The sequence below is a fragment of the Heterodontus francisci genome, chromosome 1 (assembly GCF_036365525.1).
Source record: "Heterodontus francisci isolate sHetFra1 chromosome 1, sHetFra1.hap1, whole genome shotgun sequence".
NCBI classification, from domain to species: Eukaryota; Metazoa; Chordata; class Chondrichthyes; order Heterodontiformes; family Heterodontidae; genus Heterodontus; species Heterodontus francisci.
In genome coordinates this window covers 5615196-5636241 of record NC_090371.1, presented here as the reverse complement: position 1 = coordinate 5636241, position 21046 = coordinate 5615196, and the positions used below count along the sequence as shown (strand labels likewise).

The 21046-nt window shown below is 46.1% G+C and overlaps 1 protein-coding gene across 1 annotated transcript in view; it reads left to right on the top strand.

Moving 5' to 3' along the window:
• Positions 1-21046, top strand: part of LOC137377639 (disintegrin and metalloproteinase domain-containing protein 12-like) — a 561477-nt gene that overhangs the window by 203632 nt on the left and 336799 nt on the right. The window contains exon 9 of the mRNA XM_068047508.1: positions 18097-18263. Within this exon, the coding sequence (XP_067903609.1) occupies positions 18097-18263 (167 nt within the window). The remainder of the gene's footprint in view (positions 1-18096; positions 18264-21046) is intronic.

Sequence of the window (21046 nt, the reverse complement as noted above, 5' to 3'; positions counted from 1 at the left end):
TCAGTTTTACTCGGGCTCCTTGATGCCATACTCGGTCAAATGCTGCCTTGATGTCAAGGGCAGTCACTCTCACCTCACCTCTTGAGTTCAGCTCTTTTGTCCATGTTTTGTCCAAGGCTATAATGAGGTCAGGAGCTGAGTGGCCCTGGCAGAACCCAAGCTGAGCATCACTGAGCAGGTTATTGCTAAGCAAGTGGCGCTCAATGGCACTGTTGATGACACCTTCCATCACTTTACTGATGATTGAGAGTGGGCCGATAGGGCGGTAATTGGCCGGGTTGGACTTGTCCTGCTTTTTGTGTCCAGGACATACCTGGGCAATTTTCCACAGTGCCTTCAGCCATTTCTTGATATCACGTGGAGTGAATCGAATTGGCTGAAGTCTGGCATCTGTGATGCTGGGGACTTCAGGAGGAGGCCGAGATGGATCATCAACTCGGCACTTCTGGCTGAAGATTGTTGCAAATGCTTCAGCCTTATCTTTCGCACTGATGTGCTGGGCTCCCCCATCATTGAGGATGGGGATATTTGTGGAGCCACCTCCTCCAGTTAGTTGTTTAATTGTCCACCACCATTCCTGGCTGGATGTGGCAGGACTGCAAAGCTTAGATCTGATCCGTTGGTTATGGGATTGCTTAGCTCTGTCTATCGCATGCTGCTTACGCAGTTTGGCACGCAGATAGTTCTGTGTTGCAGCTTCACCAGGTTGACACCTCATTTTGAGGTATGCCTGGTGCTGCTCCTGGCATGCCCTCCTGCACTCTTCATTGAACCAGGGTTGGTCTCCTGGCTTGATGGTAATGGTAGAGTGGGGGATATGCCGGGCCATGAGGTTACAGATTGTGGTTCAGTACAATTCTGCTGCTGCTGATGGCCCACAGCGCCTCATGGATGCCCAGTTTTGCATCACTAGATCTGTTCGAAATCTATCTCATTTAGCACGGTGGTAGTGCCACACAACACGATGGAGGGTATCCTCAATGTGAAGGCGGGACTCCACAGGGACTGTGACTGTGGTCACTCCTACCAATACTGTCATGGACAGAAGCATCTGTGGCAGGCAGATTGGTGAGGACAAGGTCAAGTATGTTCTTCCCTCATGTTGGTTCCCCCACCACCGACCGCAGACCCAGTCTAGCAGCTATGTCCTTTAGGACGCGGCCAGCTCGGTCAGTGGTGGTGCTACCGAGCCACTCTTGGTGATGGACATTTAAGTCCCCCACCCAGAGTACATTCTGTGCCGTTGTCACCCTCAGTGCTTCCTCCAAGTGCTGTTCAACATGGAGGAGTACTGACCCATCAGCTGAGGGAGGGCAGTAGGTGGTAATCAGCAGGAGATTTCCTTGCCCATGTTTGACCTGATGCCATGAGACTTCATGGGGTCCGGAGTCGATGTTGAGGACTCCCAGGGCAACTCCCTCTCTACTGTATACCACTGTGCCACCACCTCTGGTGGGTCTGTCCAGCCGGTGGGACAGGACATACCCCGGGGATGGTGATGGCAGTGTCTGGGACATTGTCTGTCAGGTATGATTCTGTGAGTATGACTATGTCAGGCTGTTGCTTGACTCGTGTGTGGGACAGCTCTCCCAACATTGGCACAAGCCGCCAGATGTTAGTAAGGAGGACTTTGCAGGGTCGACAGGCCTGGGTTTGTTGTTGTCGTTTCCGTTGCCTTGGTCGATACCGGGTGGTCCGTCCGGTTTCATTCCTTTTTATTGACTTCGTAGCAGTTAGATTCAACTGAGTGGCTTGCGAGGCCATTTCAGAGGGCATGTAAGAGTTAACCACATTGCTGTGGGTCTGGAGTCACATGTAGGCCAGACCAGGTAAGGACAGCAAATTTCCTTCCCTAAAGGACATTAATGAACCAGATGGGTTTTTACAACAATCGACAATGGTTTCATGGCCATCATTAGACTAGCTTTTTTAATTCCAGATTTATTAATTAAATACAAATTCCACCTTCTGCTGTGGTGAGATTCGAACCCATGTCCCCAGAGAAATACCCTGCGTCTCTGGGTTATTCGTCCAGTAATAATACCTCTATGCCACTGCCTACACTGAAACTAGAGTCCTGAATCTTAGTCAAGGAAACTACGAAGGTATGAGGTGCGAGTTGGCCATGATGGATTGGGAAACATTACTTGAAGGGATGACGGTGGATAGACAATGGCAAATATTCAAAGAGCACATGGATGAACTGCAACAATTGTTTATTCCCGTCTGGCGCAAAAGTAAAATGAGGAAGGGAGACAAACCATGGCTTACAAGGAAAATTAGAGATAGCATTAGATCCAAGGAAGAGGCATATAAATTTGCCAGAAAAAACAACAGACCTGAGAATTGGAAGCAGTTTAGAATTCAGCACAGGAGGACCAAGGGATTGATTAAGAAGGGGAAAATAGAGTACGAGAGCAAGCTTGCTTGTAAAAGTTTCTATCGACATGTGAAGACAAAAAGATTGGTGAAGATAAATGGAGGTCTCTTACAGCCAGAAACAGGGGAGTTTATCATGGGGAACAAAGAAACGGCTGACCAATTAAATGCAGACTTTGGTTCTGTCTTCACAAAGGAGGACACAAATATCATACCAGAAATGTTGGGGAACACAGGGCTTAGTGAGAGAGAGGAACTGAAGTAAATCAGTATTAGTAGAGAAATGGTGTTGGGGAAATTGATGGGATTGAAGGCCGATAAATCCCCAGGGCCTAATGGTATGTATCTCAGAGTACTTAAGGAAATGGTCCTAGAAATAGTGGATGCATTGGTGGTCATCTTCCAAGATTCTATAGACTCTGGAACAGTTCCTACAGATTGGAGGGTAGCTAATGTAACCCCACTATTTAAAAAGGGAGGTAGAGAGAAAGCAGGGAATTATAGACCAGTCAGACTGACGTCGGTAGTGGGGAAAATTCTAGAGTCCATTATCAAAGATTTTATAGCAGAGCACTTAGAGAATAGTGGTAGAATCAGGCAGAGTCAGCATGGATTTATGAAAGGGAAATCATGCTTGACAAATCTACTAGAATTCTTCGAGGATGTAACTAGTAGAGTTGATGAGGGGGAGCCAGTGGATGTGGTTTATTTGGACTTTCAGGAGGCTTTCGACAAAGTCCCATATAAGAGATTAGCATGTAGAGGTTATCCACTTTGGTAGCAAAAACAGGAAGACAGATTATTATCTGAACGGCTATAAACTGAGAGAGGGGAATATGCAGCGAGACCTGGGTGTTCTCGTACACCAGTCACTGAAGGTAAGCATGCAGGTGCAACAGGCGGTAAAACAGGCAAATGGTATGTTGGCCTTCATAGCGAGACAATTCGAGTGCAGGAGCAGGGATGTCTTGCTGCAATTATACAGGGCCTTGGTGAGGCCACACCTGGAATATCATGTGCAGTTTTGGTCTCCTTATCTGAGGAAGGATGTTCTTACTATAGAGGGAGTGCAGCGAAGGTTTACCAGACTGATTCCTGGGATGGTGGGACTGACGTATGAGGAGAGATTGAGTCTGTTAGGATTATATTCGCTAGAGTTCAGAAGAGTGAGGGGGGGATCTCATAGAAACCTATAAAATTCTCACAGGACTTGACAGGGTAGATGCAGGAAGATGTTCCCGATGGTGGGGGAGTCCAGAACCAGGGGTCATAGTCTAAGGATATGGGGTAAACCTTTCAGGACTGAGATGAGGAGAAATTCCTTCACCCAGAGAGTGGTGAGCCTGTGGAATTCACTACCACAGAAAGCAGTTGAGCCCGAAACATTGTATGTTTTCAAGAAAGAGTTAGATATAGCTCTTGGGGCGAAAGGGATCAAAGGATATGGGGGGAAAGCTGGAACAGGTTACTGAGTTGGATGATCAGCCATGATCATAATGAATGGTGGAGCAGGCTCAAAGGGCCGAATGGCCTACTCCTGCTCCTATTTTCTATGTTTCTATGACTTGGATATTGAAATACAGTGTAAAATTTCTGAATTTTCTGAGGAAACTAAACTTGGAGGTGTGGCAGACATGATACCAATCAACTGCACCAGGACACGGATAGGCTAGCAGAATAGGCAGACAAGTGGCAGATGAAATTTATTACAGAGGAGTGTGAGATGAAGCATTTTGGCAGAAGGAATAGGGAGAGGCAATATAGACTTAATGGCACAGTTCTAAAGAGTGTGCAGGAACAGAGGGACCTGGGGGTTCATGTTTGAAGGTGACAGGACACATTGAGAGAGTGGTTAGTAAAGTATATCGGATCTTGGGCTTCAAAAATAGATGTATGGAGTACAAAAGCTGGGAAAATGTGCTGAAACTTTATAAAGCTCTTGTTAAGCCCCAACTGGAGTATTGCAGTTGGTCACCACACTTTAGGAAGGATGTGAGGATCCTTGAGAGGGTGCAGGAGGAGATTTACCAAAATGGTTCCAGGGATGGAGGATTTTAGTTGCAAGATTAGGTTGGAAAAGCTGGGTTTGTTCTCCTTGGAGCAAAGGAGATTGAGGGGAGATTTAATAGAGGTGTACAAGATTATGACAGGATTAGATAAAATAGACAAAGTAAATCTGTTCCCATTAGCTGATGATGCAAGGACTGGGGGACACAGCTTGAAGGTTTCAGCAAGAGATGGAGAAAGGATTTGAGGAAGAACATTTTTACACAGTGAGTGGTAATGACCTGAAACTTGCTGCCTAGAAGGGTGGCGGAAGCCGAGAAGATGACTGATTTCTAAAGGAAACTGGATGGGTACTCGAGGGAAATAAACTTGCAGGGCTACGGAGATAGAGCGGGGTAATGGGACTGACTGGATTGCTCTGCAGAGAATCAGCAAGGACTTAATGGGCTGAATGGCCTCTTTCTGTACCGTACTGGCTCTATGTCAGTGTGACTCTAATGGTTACAGCACAGAAGGAGGCTATTCGGCTTGTCATGTCTGTGCTGGTTCTCTGTAAGAGCCACTCACCTCGTCTCACTCCCCTGCCTTTCCCCCATAGCCCAGATTTTTTTTTCTCTTTAGATAATGATCCAATTCTCTTTTGAAAGCTACAATTGTATCTGCCTCCAGCACACTCTCAGGCAGTACATTGCAGATCCTCTCACTGCATCAAAAAAACAAATTTCTCCTCTGATTCTTTTGGCAATCACCTTATTTCAATGTCCTCTGGTTTTCAACCCTTCCACCAATGGGAGCAGTTACGCCCAATTTACTCTGTCCAGACCCGTCATGATTTTGAACATCTCTATCAATTCTCCTCTCAACCTTCTCTTTTCTAAAGCGACAACTTCAGCTTCATCAGAAAACAGAAAGTGCCAAAAATACTCAGCAAGCTTGGCAGCATCTGTGTAGTGTAACGAGAGTACTTCTATTTGTTTTGTAAAATATGTTTTTAAGGACTTATAGTTGAATTATGGGCATTGATTCATCTGGAAGCTTGAAGAGATGCTGAACTTGATGTTTTTTTTTTAAAGAAGTCACCAGAAGGTTCCGAGATTTTGTTTGTAAACAAGTGTTACGGGAAGGCACCTGCCTATGGACAATAACCCAGCAGGGGTTGTTTTTGACTTGGGGAGTTATTTACAAAGAAGTGACAGGTTAAGATTTGTTTAGGTCAGGAGACTTGACTTCTGGACTGTTTTTAGTTTCAATTTGAACTGTTACAAAAGACAGTTGGTTTTTTGCCCGCCAAAAGAAGACGGCCCAGCACTCCCTCTATTGAAAAGAAATCCGGCAACCAGTGTCTCAGTTTCAATATTTCCAACTGCATTTGGAGAAAACCTGTGTATAAAATGTTTGGGAACTGAAACCTTGTTGCTGCATTTCTGCTGTAAGACTAATCTGAAACCTCTGTAGCTGCATTTCTGGGAAAGCCTACCCAAACTGATCTGCAACATCACCTGGAAAGAACTGTTCTAGGAAGATCCCATTAACAGCCATCTGTACACATTTGGGACACCAAACCAAAACCAAGGACAAGTATTCCACCAAGTGGTTATTTTTGTAACTGTGCTATGAACAAAAATTCCTTTTATTTATTCCTGGTTAATCGGTGTGTCTGTGTGTGTGTGTCGAAGACAGATAAGGGGTTTTAATATTTCAATTTGTGTGTATGTTTTACTTCATTATTGGTTAAGACTGGTTTGATAATAAACTGATAATTTTGTTTCTGAATGAAACCTGGTTGCTGTATTCTATTCTGGGAAAAATAGAGTCCATGATTGACCGTATCGGTAATTGGGAAAAATTGAATATATAGAGTTGTAGAGTCATAGAGTTATACAGCACAGAAACAGGCCCTTTGGCCCATCGTGTCTGTGCCAGGCATTAGGCATTTAACTATTCTAATCCCATTTTCCAGCACTTGGCCCGTAGCCTTGTATGCTATGGCGTTTCAAGTGCTCATCTAAATACTTCTTAAATGTTGTGAGGGTTCCTGACTCGACCACCTCTTCAGGCAGTGTGTTCCAGATTCCAACCACCCTCTGAGTGAAAACGATTTTCCTCAAATCCCCTCTAAACCTCCTGCCCCTTTACCTTAAATCTAATACCCCTGGTTATTGACCCCTCCGTTAAGGGAAAAAGTTTCTTCCTATCTAACCTATCAATGCCCCTCATAATTTTGTATACCTCAATCATGTCCCCCCTCAGCCTTCTCTGCTCTAAGGAAAACAACCCTTGCCTTTTCATAACTGAAATGCTCCAGCCCAGACAACATCCTGGTGAATCTCCTCTGCACCCATTCCAGTGCAATCACATCCTTCCTGTTGTGTGGTGACCAGAACTGTACACAGTACTCCAGCTGTAGCCTAGCTAGCATTTTATACACCATCATAACCTCCGTGTTCTTATATTCTATGCCTTGGCTAATAAAGGCAAGTATCCCATATGCCTTCCTAACCACCTTATCTACCTGTGCTGCTGCATTCAGTGATCTATGGACAAGTACACCAAGGTCCTTCTGACCTTCTGTACGTCCTGGGGTCCTACTATCCATTGTATATTCCCTTGCCTTGTTAGTCCTCCCAAAATGCATCACCTCACACTTGTCAGGATTAAATTCCATTTGCCACTGCTCCGCCCATCTTATCAGCCCATCTATATCGTCCTGTAATCTAAGGCTTTCCTCCTCACTATTTACGACATCATCAATTTTCGTGTCATCTGTGAACTTACTGATCATACATCCTGTATTCACGTCTAAATCATTAATGTACACTACAACCAGCATGGGTCCCAGCACCGATCCCTGTGGTACACCACTGGTCACAGGCTTCCACTCACAAAAACAACCCTCGACTATCACCCTCTGCCTCCTGCCACTAAGCCAATTTTGGATCCAATTTGCCAAATTGCTCTGGATCCCATGGGCTCTTACCTTCTTAACCAATCTCCCATACGGGACTTTATCAAAAGCCTTACTGAAGTCCATGTAGACTACATCAACTGCTTTACCCTCATCTACACATCTAGTCACCTCCTGGAAAAATTCAACCAAGTTAGTTAGACATGATCTCCCCCTGACAAAGCCATGCTGACTATCCCTGATTAATCCTGTCCCTCAGAACTTTTTTCAATAGTTTCCCAACCACTGATGTTAAACTCACCTGCCTGTAATTACCTGGTTTGTCCCTGCTAATCTTCTTGAATAATGTTACCACATTCGCTGTCCTCCAGTCCTCTGGCACCTCTCCTGTGACCAGAGAGGATCTGAAAATTTGTGTCAGAGTCCCTGCTATCTCCTCCCTTGCCTCACATAACAGCCTGGGATACATCTCATCTGGGCCTGAGGATTTATCCACTTTTAAGCCCGCTAAAACTGCTAATACTTCCTCCCTTTCAGTGCTAATATGTTCAAGTATATCACAATCCCCCTCCCTGATCTCTACACCTACATCGTCGTTCTCCATAGTGAACACAGATGAAAAGTAATCATTTAAAACCTCACCTATGTCCTCCGGCTCCACACACAGATTGCCACTTTGGTCCCTAATGGGCCCGACTCTTTCCCTGGTTATCCTCTTGCTCTTAATGTACTTATAAAATGCCTTAGGATTTTCCTTTATCTCGCCCGCCAGTGTTTTATCATGTCCCCTCTTCGCTCTCTTAATTACTTTTGTAAGTGCCCCCCTACACTTTCTATCCTCCTCTATTCCCTCCACTGTTTTCAGCACTCTGAATCTGCTTTAAGCCTCCTTTATTTCCTGATCCAATCCTCTATAATCCCTTGACATCCAGGGTTCCCTGGACTTGTTGGTCCTACCCTTCACCTTAACGGGTACATGTTTGCTTTGAACTCTCACTATTTCCTCTTTGAATGACTCCCACTGGTCTGATGTAGACTTTCCTACAAGTAGCTGCTCCCAGTCCACTTTGGCCTGATCCTGTTTTATCAAATTGAAATCAGCCTTTCCGCAATTCAGTATCTTTATTTCCGGTCCATCTTTGTCCTTTTCCATAACTTACCTTAAATCTTACAGAGTTGTGGTCACCTTTTGAATTAGTTTACAGACATGAGATAAGAGGTCCTCTGAAACTAATTAAAGAAAGGTGGGATGAATATTCTGTATTAGATTATGTGCGATGTTTCATGAACGGCTCACGAGAACTTGCAAAGTGGCTCAAAATCACATTAAAGCTTCCCAAACAACTATAAACAAATGGGCTGACAAGCATGCCAAGACCAGGGCATGAAGTCCTAGTATTACTACCTTTACAGTGGTCCATATAAAGTGGTCAAGAGAATTGGTCAAGTAAATTATATGATTGACACCCCAGATCGCTGTGAAAAGAATCGCTGTGTCATATCAATATGTTAGAACAATATTATCGCCAGGACGAGGATAAGCAAGCACAGGTATGTCAGGGAGTCGGGACAGTGAAGGATGAAAGGGATAGTGAGGATGAGGTAGAAGGAGGCTTAGACAATTCTCAAATTGAAACTCCTACTATCTGGTTAGCTAATATGAACTGCTAGGGAGGTTGGACACTGTGCTTTCATATTTAGATGCATAGCAACGAGAAGACCTAACAAAGCGACTCACAGCATCCAAACCTGATATTGTGTCTGTAAGCCAGGATGTACAATCTTAGCCACACATGATGTGATTGCAGGGGAATCCTTTCCTATAAAACAGCGTCCTTACCACTTAAGTCCAGAGAAAGAGGCCCAGGTAAAAGCAGAAATCCAATACATGTTGAACAACCACCTAATTGAACCCAATCAAAGCAGCTGAAGTTCACAAGTTGTGCATAACCCCGATGGGTCAACTCGACTTTGCATATAGACTACGAAAGGTTAATGCAGGAACAAAGGCATACTCCTATCCAATCTGTCGCTTGGAAGACTGTATTTACAGAGTGGGCAGTGCCATGTTTCTTACAAAAATAGATTTGTTAAAGGGATACTGGCAAGTTCCTTGTACACACTGAGCTAAAGAGATATTGACTTTTGTTACACTGAACGCTTTTTTCCAGTACCAAGTAATGCCATACAGGTTAGGGGTGCCCCAGCAACTTTTCAGAGACTAGTGAACCCCAGTGGTCGCCACTGTTCCTAACTGTGTAGTTTATCTTGATGATATGCTGGTCTATAGTGACACTGGGAAGGAATACTTGGAACAACTGGGTGGCTCTGTTTGGAAGGCTGCAGTTGGCTGATTTGGTGATAATCATTGTGGAAAAAATTAAAAAATAGTTTGCCAGACAATTCCGATGGAGTTTAGCAGGCAAAAATAATGCTATTGCAGATGCTTTATCAAGAATCCAACTTTGTTGAGGGATATGGAGGAAGCACTGAGGGTGGCAAGGGCGCAGAATGTACTTTGAGTGTGAGACTTCAATGTCCATCACCAAGAGGGGCTCAGTAGCACCACTATTGACCAAGCTGGCCAAGTCCTAAAGGACATAGCTGCTAGACAGAGTATGCGTCAGGTGGTGAGGGAACCAACAAGAGGGGAAAACATACTTGGCCTCGTTCTCACAAATCTGCCTGTCGCAGATTTATCTGTCCACGACAGTGTGGGTAGGAGTGACCACCGCACAGTCCTTGCGGTGACGAAGTCCCGCCTTCACATTGAGGATACTGCCCATCGTGTTGTGTGACATTACCACCGTGCTAAATGGGATAGATTTCGAACAAATCTAGCAATGCAAAAATGGGCATCCATGAGACGCTGTGGGCCATCAGCAGCAGCAGAATTGTACTCAACCACAATCTGTAACCTCATGGCCCAGCATATCCCCCACTCTACAATTACCATCAAGCCAGGAGACCAACCCTGGTTCAATGAAGAGTGCAGGAGGGCATGCCAGGAGCAGCACCAGGCATACCTCAAAATGAGGTGTCAACCTGATGAAGCTACAACCCAGGACTACTTGCATGGCCAAACAGCAGAACCAGCATGCGATCGACAGAGCTAAGCGATCTCATAACCAACGGATCAGATTGAAGCTCTGCAGTCCTGCCACATCCAGCCGTGAATGGTGGTGGACAATTAAACAACTAACTGGAAGAGGTGGCTCCACAAATATCCGCATCCTCAATGATGGAGGATGCCCTTTCCTATCCTGAGTGGTGTGAAACAGGGCTGTGTTCTCGCACCCACACTTTTTGGGATTTTCTTCTCCCTGCTGCTTTCACATGCGTTCAAATCCTCTGAAGAAGGAATTTTCCTCCACACAAGATCAGGGGGCAGGTTGTTCAACCTTGCCCGTCTAAGAGCGAAGTCCAAAGTACGGAAAGTCCTCATCAGAGAACTCCTCTTTGCTGACGATGCTGCTTTAACATCTCACACTGAAGAATGCCTGCAGAGTCTCATCGACAGGTTTGCGTCTGCCTGCAATGAATTTGGCCTAACCATCAGCCTCAAGAAAACGAACATCATGGGGCAGGATGTCAGAAATGCTCCATCCATCAATATTGGCGACCACGCTCTGGTAGTGGTTCAAGAGTTCACCTACCTAGGCTCAACTATCACCAGTAACCTGTCTCTAGATGCAGAAATCAACAAGCGCATGGGTAAGGTTTCCACTGCTATGTCCAGACTGGCCAAGAGAGTGTGGGAAAATGGCGCACTGACACGGAACACAAAAGTCCGAATGTATCAGGCCTGTGTCCTCAGTACCTTGCTCTACGGCAGCGAGGCCTGGACAACGTATGCCAGCCAAGAGCGACGTCTCAATTCATTCCATCTTCGCTGCCTTCGGAGAATACTTGGCATCAGGTGGCAGGACTATATCTCCAACACAGAAGTCCTTGAAGCGGCCAACACCCCCAGCTTATACACACTACTGAGTCAGCGGCGCTTGAGATGGCTTGGCCATGTGAGCCGCATGGAAGATGGCAGGATCCCCAAAGACACATTGTACAGCGAGCTCGCCACTGGTATCAGACCCACCGGCCGTCCATGTCTCCGTTATAAAGACGTCTGCAAACGCGACATGAAATCGTGTGACATTGATCACAAGTCGTGGGAGTCAATTGCCAGCATTCGCCAGAGCTGGCGGGCAGCCATAAAGACAGGGCTAAATTGTGGCGAGTCGAAGAGACTTAGTAGTTGGCAGGAAAAAAGACAGAGGCGCAAGGGGAGAGCCAACTGTGCAACAGCCCCAACAAACAAATTTCTCTGCAGCACCTGTGGAAGAGCCTGTCACTCCAGAATTGGCCTTTATAGCCACTCCAGGCGCTGCTTCACAAACCACTGACCACCTCCAGGCGCGTATCCATTGTCTCTCGAGATAAGGAGGCCCAAAGAAGAAGAAGAATGATGGAGGAGCACAGTACTTCAGTGCAAAAGATAAGGCTGAAGCATTTGCAACAAGCCAGAGACTTGCAGGTTGATAGGTAAATTGGCCATTGTAAATTGCCCCTAATGTAGGTAGGTGGTTGGAGAATGGTGGGGATGTGGTGGGGAATATGGGATTAATGTAGGATTAGTATAAATGGGTGGTTGTTGGTCGGCACAGACTCAGTGGGCCGAAGGGCCTGTTCCAGTGCTGTATCTCTATGACTCTATAACAATCTTCATCCAGAAGTGCCGAGTTGATGATCCATCTCGGCCTCCTCCTGAACTCCCCAGCATCACAGATGCCAGACTTCAGCCAATTCGATTCACTCCGCATGATCTCAAGAAACGACTGAAGGCACTGGATACTGCAAAAGCTATGGGCCCTGACAATACTCCGGCAATAGTACTGAAGACCTGTGCTCTAGAACTTGCCGCGTCCCCAGCCAAGCTGTTCCAGTACAGCTACAACACTGGCATCTACTCTGCAATGTGGAAAATTGCCCAGGTATGTCCTGTACACAAAAAGCAGGACAAGTCCAACCCGGCCAATTACTGCCCCATCAGTCTACTCTCAATCATCAGTAAAGTGATGGAAGGTGTCATCAACAGTGCCATCAAGCGGCACTTGCTTAGCAATAACATGCTCAGTGACGCTCAGTTTGGGTTCCGCCACGGCCACTCAGTTCCTGACCACATTACAGCTTTGGTTCAAACATGGACAAAAGAGCTGAACTCAAGAGTTGAGGTGAGCGTGACTGCCCTTGACATCAAGACAGCATTTGACCGAGTATGGCATCAAGGAGCCCTAGCAAAACTGAAGTCAATGGGAATCAGCATGAAAACTCTTCGCTGGTTCGAGTCATACCTTGCGCAAAGGAAGATGGTTGTGGTTGTTGGAGGTCAATCATCTGAGCTCCAGGACATCACTGCAGGAGTTCCTCAGTGTAGTGTCCTAGGTCCAACCATCTTTAGCTGCTTCATCAATGACCTTCCTTCAATCATAAGGTCAGAAGTGGGGATGTTTGCTGATGATTGCACAATGTTCAGCACCATTCGTGACTCCTCAGATACTAAAGCAGTCCGTGATAGAATACTCTCCACTTGCCTGGATGGGTGCAGCTCCAACAACACTCAAGAATCTCGACTCCATCCAGGACAAAGCAGCCTGCTTGATTGTCACCCCACAAACATTCACTCCCACCACCAACGCACAGTGGCAGCAGTGTGCACCATCTACAAGATGCACAGCTGCAACGCACCAAGGATCCTTAGACAGCACCTTCAAAACATGCGGCCTCTACCAACTCGAAGGAAAAGGGCAGCAACTGCATGGGAACACCACCACCTGCACGTTCCCCTCCAAGTCACACACCATCCTGACTTGGAACTATATCACCGTTCCTTCACTGTCGCTGGGTCAAAATCCTAGAACTCCCTTCCTAACAGCACTGTGGGTGCCTATATCCCACGTAGACTGCAGCGGTCCAAGAAGGCAGCTCACCACCACCTTCTCAAGGGCAATTTGTGATGGGCAATAAATGCTTGCCCAGCCAGTGAAGCCCAGATCCCATGAATGAATAAAAATAAATGAATGAAATGATGGTACAAAGCCGATTCGTATTAACTACACGTAAAAAGTGAATGGGAATGAGTGTGAAAATGTGTTTGAAAATGTTGTCATCTTTTACTTTTTCTACACTTTGTAATGAAATGCATTTAAAAATTCTGTTTCGTTTCTCCAAGGGTGGAGGTGTTATGAGGGTAATTCTGTTTTTTTGTAAAATATATTTTAAGGACTTATAGTTGAATCATGGACATTGATTCATCTGGAAGCTTGAAGTGATGCTGAACTTTGTGTTTTTGGCACCTGTCTGTGGAAAGTCACCGAGCAGGGATTGTTTTTGACTTGGGGAGATGTTTACAAAGAAGTGACAGGTCAAGATTTGTGGAGGTCAGCAGACTTGACTTCTGACCTTTTTTTTAGTTTCAGTTTGAACTGTTATAAAAGACAGTTTGGTTTTTCCTGCCAAAAGAAGAGGACCCAGTTCTCTCTCTCTTGAAAAGAAATCCTGCAGCCAGTATCTCAGCTTCATATTTCCAACTGTATTTGAAGAAATCCTGCATATCAAATGTGTGGGAACTGAAACCTTGTTGCTACATTTCTGCTGTAAGACCAATCTGAAACCTCTGTAACTGTATTTCTGGGAAAGCCTACCCAAACTGATCTTCAACATCGCCTGGAAAGAACTGTTCTAGGAAGATCCCATTAACAGCCATCTGTACACATTTGGGACACCAAACCAAAACCAAGGACAAGTATTCCACCAAGTGGTTATTTTTGTAACTGTGCTATGAACAAAAATCCCTTTTATTTATTCCTGGTTAACCGGTGTGTGTGTGCCTATGTGTGTGAGGGCCTAAGATAAATAAGGGGTTTTAATATTTCAATTTGTGTGTATGTTTTACTTCATTACTGGTTAAGACTGGTTTTATAACTGATAATTTTGTTGTTTCTTAAAGAAACCTGGTTGGTGTTTATTATTCTGGGCAAAATAGAGTCTATGGTTGATGAAAGGTCACTGACCTGAAACGTTAACTCTGCTTCTCTCTCCACAGATGCTGAGTATTTCCAGCACTTTCTGTTTTTATTTTATATTATATATTATGTATGATTGAACACATCGCTAGTGGGAAAATGTAAATATATGTTGCGACCTGTGGAGAAATGGGACTAGAATAAACAGTGCACTCCTCCCAGCACAGTCGTAACAGTGGAGAGAAACAGGATTAATGTTTCAGGTCTGTGACCCTTCATCAGAACAGGCAAAAGTTAGAAATGTAAGTCTTTGAGCAAGTAAAAGGGGGGAGAGAGAAAGAATAAGATGGATGGTCTGTGATAGGACGGGAGGAGGGAGGGATTAAATGACAGCGATGTCATGGAACTGAATGCAAATGGAGTGCTAAATAGTTGTAGTGAAAGGCAAAGCACGAGTCCAGAGAGAGCGCTAATGGCAGAATAATGAACAGCTCTGTACGAAAGCAAAAACATGAAAAACAAGATTAAGACTAGCACATGGTTAAAAAATAAATAATTAAAAAAGAACAAATATATGTAAGAAAATAAAAATAATAAACAAACAAAAAATAATGGGGCTCATGTTCTGAAATTGTTGAACTCATTATTAAGTCCGGAAGGCTGTAGAGCGCCTGATTGGAAGATGGGGTGTTGTTCCTCGAGCTTGCATTGAGCTTCATTGGAACACTGCAGCAGGCGGAGGACAGAGATGTGGGCAGGCGAACAAGGTGGCGAATTGAAATGCAAGCGGACTGAGCGGAGGTGTTCCACAAAGCGGTCACCCAGTCTGCGTTTGGTCTCCCCAGTGTAGAGGAGACCACATTGTGAGTAGCGAATACAGTACACTACATTGAAAGAAGTACAAGTAAATCGCTGCTTCACCTGAAAGGAGTGTTTGGGGCCTGGGATAGTGAGGAGAGAGGAAGTAAATGGGCAGGTATTACACATCCTGCAATTGCAGGGGAAAGTGCCATGGGACAGGGACGAGGTGTTGAGGGTAATGGAGGAGTGGACCAGGGTGTCGCGGAGGGAATGATCCCTTCGGAATGCTGACAGGGGAAGGGAGGGGAAGATGTGTTTAGTAGTGGCATCACTCTGCAGGTGGCGGAAATGGCGGAGGATGATCCTTTGGATATGGAGGCTGGTGGGGTGGAAAGTGAGGACAAGGCAAACCTTGTTGCAGTTCTGGGAGGGAGGGGAAGGGGGTGAGAGCAGAAGTACGGGAAATGGGCCGGACATAGTCGAGGGCCCTGTCAACAACAGTGCTGGAGAATCCTCAGTTGAGGAAAAGGGAAGACATATCAGAGGGGCTGTTGTAAAAGGTTGAATCATCAGAACAGATGCATCGGCGTTGGAAAAGACCATCTGGTGTGACAGAGGCTGATATTTCTTTAGCGAGAGGTGTTAAAGGAGGCTGCCAGTATCTTTCAACAAATCTATTTTTGTAAGAAACTTAGCACTGCCCACTCTGTCAATATAGTCTTCCAAGTGAGCAATTGGGTAGGAGTCTGGCTTTCTAACTGTATTAACCTTTCTATAGTCTCTGCACAATCTAGTTGAACCATCAGGCTTAGGCGTTAACACAACTGGTGAGCTCTAGCTGCCTCGACTGAGTTCAATTAGGTGGTTTTCCAACATGTATTGAATTTCTGCTTTTACATGGGCCTGCTTTTAGAATTAGAACATTAGAATTAGAACATTACAGCGCAGTACAGGCCCTTCGGCCCTCGATGTTGCGCCGACCTGTCCTCAATCTTCCTCACTTTCTGCCACTGTCCTCAATCTCCCTCACTCTCTGCCACTGTCCTCATTCTCCCTCACTCTCTGCCACTGCCCTCATTCTCCCTCACTCTCTGCCACTGTCCTCAATCTCCCTCACACTCTGCCACTGCCCTCAATCTCCCTCACTCTCTGTCACTGTCCTCATTCTCCCTCACTCTCTGCCACTGCCCTCAATCTCCCTCACTCTCTGTCACTGCCCTCAATCTCCCTCACTCTCTGCCACTGTCATCCATCTCCTTCAATCTCCGTCAGTGTCCTCAATCTCCCTCACTCTCCATCACTGTCCTCACTCTCCCTCACTGTCTGTCACTGTCCTCAATCTCCCTCACTCTCCGTCACTGCCCTCAATCTCCCTCACTCTCTGTCACTGTCCTCACTCTCCCTCACTCTCTGTCACTGTCCTCAATCTCCCTCACTCTCCGTCACTGCCCTCAATCTCCCTCACTCTCTGTCACTGTCCTCAATCTCCCTCACTCTCCATCACTGTCCTCACTCTCCCTCACTCTCTGTCACTGTCCTCAATCTCCCTCACTCTCCATCACTGCCCTCACTTTCCCTCACTCTCTGTCACTGTCCTCAATCTCCCTCACTCTCCATCACTGTCCTCAATCTCCCTCACTCTCTGTCACTGTCCTCAATCTCCCTCACTCTCCATCACTGCCCTCACTCTCCCTCACTGTCCGTCACTGTCCTCAATCTCCCTCACTCTCCGTCACTGTCCTCAATCTCCCTCACTCTCTGTCACTGTCCTCAATCTCCCTCACTCTCCCTCACTCTCCATCACTGTCCTCACTCTCCCTCACTCTCCATCACTGTCCTCAATCTCCCTCACTCTCCATCACTGTCCTCAATCTCCCTCACTCTCCAGCACTGTCCTCAATCTCCCTCACTCTCTGTCACTGCCCTCACTCTCCCTCACTCTCTGTCACTGCCCTCACTCTCCCTCACTCTCCATCACTGTCCTCACTCTCCCTCACTCTCTGTCATTGTCCTCAATCTCCCTCACTCTCTGTCACTGCCCTCAATCTCCCTCACTCTCCGTCACTGTCCTCACTCCCCCTCACTCTCTGTCACTGTCCTCAATCTCCCTCACTCTCCATCACTGTCCTCACTCTCCCTCACTCTCTGTCACTGTCCTCAATCTCCCTCACTCTCCATCACTGTCCTCACTCTCCCTCACTCTCTGTCACTGTCCTCAATCTCCCTCACTCTCCATCACTGTCCGCACTCTCCCTCATTCTCTGTCACTGTCCTCAATCTCCCTCACTCTCTGTCACTGTCCTCAATCTCCCTCACCCTCCATCACTGTCCTCAATCTCCCTCACTCTCTGTCACTGTCCTCAATCTCCCTCACCCTCCATCACTGTCCTCAATCTCCCTCACTCTCTGTCACTGTGCTCTGTCTCTCGATCTGCCACTGTTCTGTCTCCCTCTCTCACTGCGTTCTGTGTCCTGCTCTGTCTCTCTCTCCTTCTCCCACTGTTTGCAGACACTGGAAGTTTAATCTATTCCAGAATACATGTACAACATAAGCTACCGTTGTGCTGTGACTCCTCTCCCTCACTGCCAGAACACGAGTATTGTACCACAGAATTAATTGCAACACACACAGCATGTCCTTTTCTGCTGATGTTCTACACTGGGTTCCATTCGAACTTTGTGATGCAGTGAGTGGTTAGGATCTGGAATGCACCACCCGAGGGTGTGGTGTGGCCACGTTCAATCACCATTTTTAAAGGGAATTGGATAATTATCTGAAAAGAAAATATTTGCACGGCTACGAGGAAAAGGCAGGGGAGTGCTTAGTTGCTCTCGCAAAGAGTCTGCTCAGACACAATGGGCCAAATGATTCAATGATTCTAGTTTAATGCACAATTTATTTAAATTTAGCCTTCCATCTACCTGGGCCCATCCATTTCAGATGAATCCCATCGCTAAAGTTCCTAAAACATCTCTTTTCTCCAGCATTACAGACCATTTAAAATTCTAATTGCTCTGATTGGAGTCGAGGTGTGGACCAGCAACCCAATCACAGTGGACACAAGTGCTTCGGATACCCTGAATCGATTCCTCAGCTGGAGGAAGAATCACCTTCTACCACGACTGCGCAACGACAACGCCCATCTCATTGTGTGAGTACTTGGCAGCCCAAACCCTCAAACCCAACTCATCCCATTGATAGAGTGGGAGCCTTTCTATTGACAGCCATCATGGCCTCTTCCATGTTGGAGATGTTTTGCTATTGAATGCTCTGGCAGGGTCAGTCTCGGTGTAGTACATAGGGTGTGCTTACTAGAGGCGTTGCTAACCGTCAACCAGCCGCTGGATGATCAGTCAAGTTGCATCAAGTCTCATTTGAGATTTTGCCTTCAGGTTTAATCTTCAGTGGTGTGTGAAGTGGAGCACAATTGAACCAGTCAATTCACTTGTTTATTACTTTAGTGTGTGTCCACCTTTCTGAACCGTCATAAAACATAGTTATTACTAACTGGGGAAGAGAAATTTCCACCAAATGGCAGATTTCTGACTTCGGGTGAAACAGCGGAAAAGGAAAGGATTTAAAAAGCACACCAAAATCCCAGAGGCCGGAATGAGGAGTAGGAGAGGATCGGATATTTGGAGCTCTACATGAGATTCTGTACAAGTTCTGTTACATCATTTCCTGTGATGGCACTCACAGACTATTTACATATTCTGCCCAGTAACAACCCTATATTACATTATACTGCACTCCTGACTTGTGCCTTGTGGATGGTGGACAGGCTTTAGGGAGTCAGAAGGTGGATTACTTGCCACAGAAATCCCAGCCTCTGACCTGCTAGTGTAGTCACTGTGGCTGGTCCAGTTCAGTTTCTGGTCAATGGTAGCCGTTTGGATGTTGATAGTGGGGATTCAGCGATGGTAATGGCCATTGAATGTCAAGGGAGATGGTTAGATTCTCTCTTGTTGGAGATGGTCATTACCTGGCACTTGTGTGGCGCGAATGTTACTTGCCACTTATCAGCCCAAGCCTGGATATTGTCCAGGACTTGCTGCATTTCTACAGGACTGCTTCAGTATCTGAGGAGTTGTGAATGGTGCTGAACATTGTGCAATCATCAGCGAACATCCCCACTTCTGACCTTATGATTAAAGGAAGGTCATTGATGAAGCAGCTGAAGATGGTTGGGCCGAGGACACTACACTGAGGAACTCCTGCAGAGATGTTCAACAAGCAAAAGCATCTTCCTTTGTATTTAAGCATTTAATTTAATCCATGTTAATTGTTTATCAAATATAAAATAAAACCTGATCGATTCATTAGCCTAAAAACTAAGTTGGATTTTATAGTGGCACCAATGTGTAAGCGATTACATGGGGTGAGGTTCAGCAACGAGTAGAAATGCAGTTGTTATAGAGATTCCACAGTCAGGGTGACAGACAGGCATTTCTGTAACCGTTATCATGTGTCCCACATGGTGTGTTGCCTCCCTGGTGCCAGGGTAATGGACATCATGGAGAGGGTGCACAATATCATTACCTCCTGACCTCATTACAGCCTTGATTCAAACATGGACAAAAGAGCTGAACTCAAGAGGTGAGGTGAGAGTGAATGCCCTTGACATCAAGGCAGCATTTGACCGAGTAATGGCATCAAGGAGCCCGAGTAAAACTGGAGTCAATGGGAATCAGGGGGAAAAGACTCCGCTGGTTGGAGTCATATCTAGCGCAAAGGAAGATGGTTGTGGTTGTTGGAGGTCAATCATCTGAGCTCCAGGACATCATTGCAGGAGTTCCTCAGGGTAATGTCCTCGGCCCAACCATCTTCAGCTGCTTCATCAATGACCTTCCTTCAATCATAAAGTCAGAAGTGGGGATGTTAGCTGATGATTGCACAATGTTCAGCACCATTTGCAACTCCACAGATACTGAAGCAGTCCGTGTAGAAATGCAGCAAGACCTGGACAATATCCAGGCTTGAACTGATAAGTGGCAAGTAACATTCGCGCCACACAAGTGCCAGGCAATGACCATCTCCAACAAGAGAGAATCTAACCATTTCCCCTTGACATTCAATGGCATTACGATCGCTGAATCCCCCACTATCAACATCCTAGGGGCTACCATTGACCAGAAACTGTACGGGAGTAGCCATATAAATACCGTGGCTACAAGAGCACATCAGAGGCTTGGAATGCTGCAGCGAGTAACTCACCTCCTGACTCCCAAAAGCCTATCCACCATCTACGAGGCACAAGTCAGGAGTGTGATGGAATACTCTCCACTTGCCTGGATTGGTGCAGCTCCAACAACACTCAAGAATCTCAACACAATCCAGGACAAAGCAGCCCGCTTGATTGGCACCCCATCTACAAACATTCACTCCCTCCACCACTGACACACAGTGGCAGCAGTGTGTACCATCGACAAGATGCACTGCAGCAACTCACCAAGTTTCCTTCAAGAGCACCTTCCAAACCAGCGACGTCTAGCACCTAAAGGACGAGGACAGCAGACACATGGGAACACCATTACCTTGAAGTTCCCCTCCAGGCTACAGACACCATCCTGACTTGGAACTATATCACCATTCCTTCACTGCCACTGGGTGAAAATTCTGGAATTCCCTTCCTAACAGCACTGTGGGTGTACCTACCTCACATGGACTGCAGTGGTTCAAGACGGCAGCTCACCACCACCTTCTCAAGAGCAATTAGGGATGGGCAATAAATGCTGGCCTGGCCAGCGACGCCCACTTCCCATAAAATAATAAAAAAATCTTGCAGGGAGAAGGGAGTGAGCCTGAAGTTGTGTTACACATTGGTACCAACAACATAGCAAGGGCAAGTATTGAAGTCCTACAGTCAGAGGTCAGCAGGAGCTAGGGAGGAAGTTAAAGGGTAGGACTTTGAAGGTAGTAATACCTGAATCATTC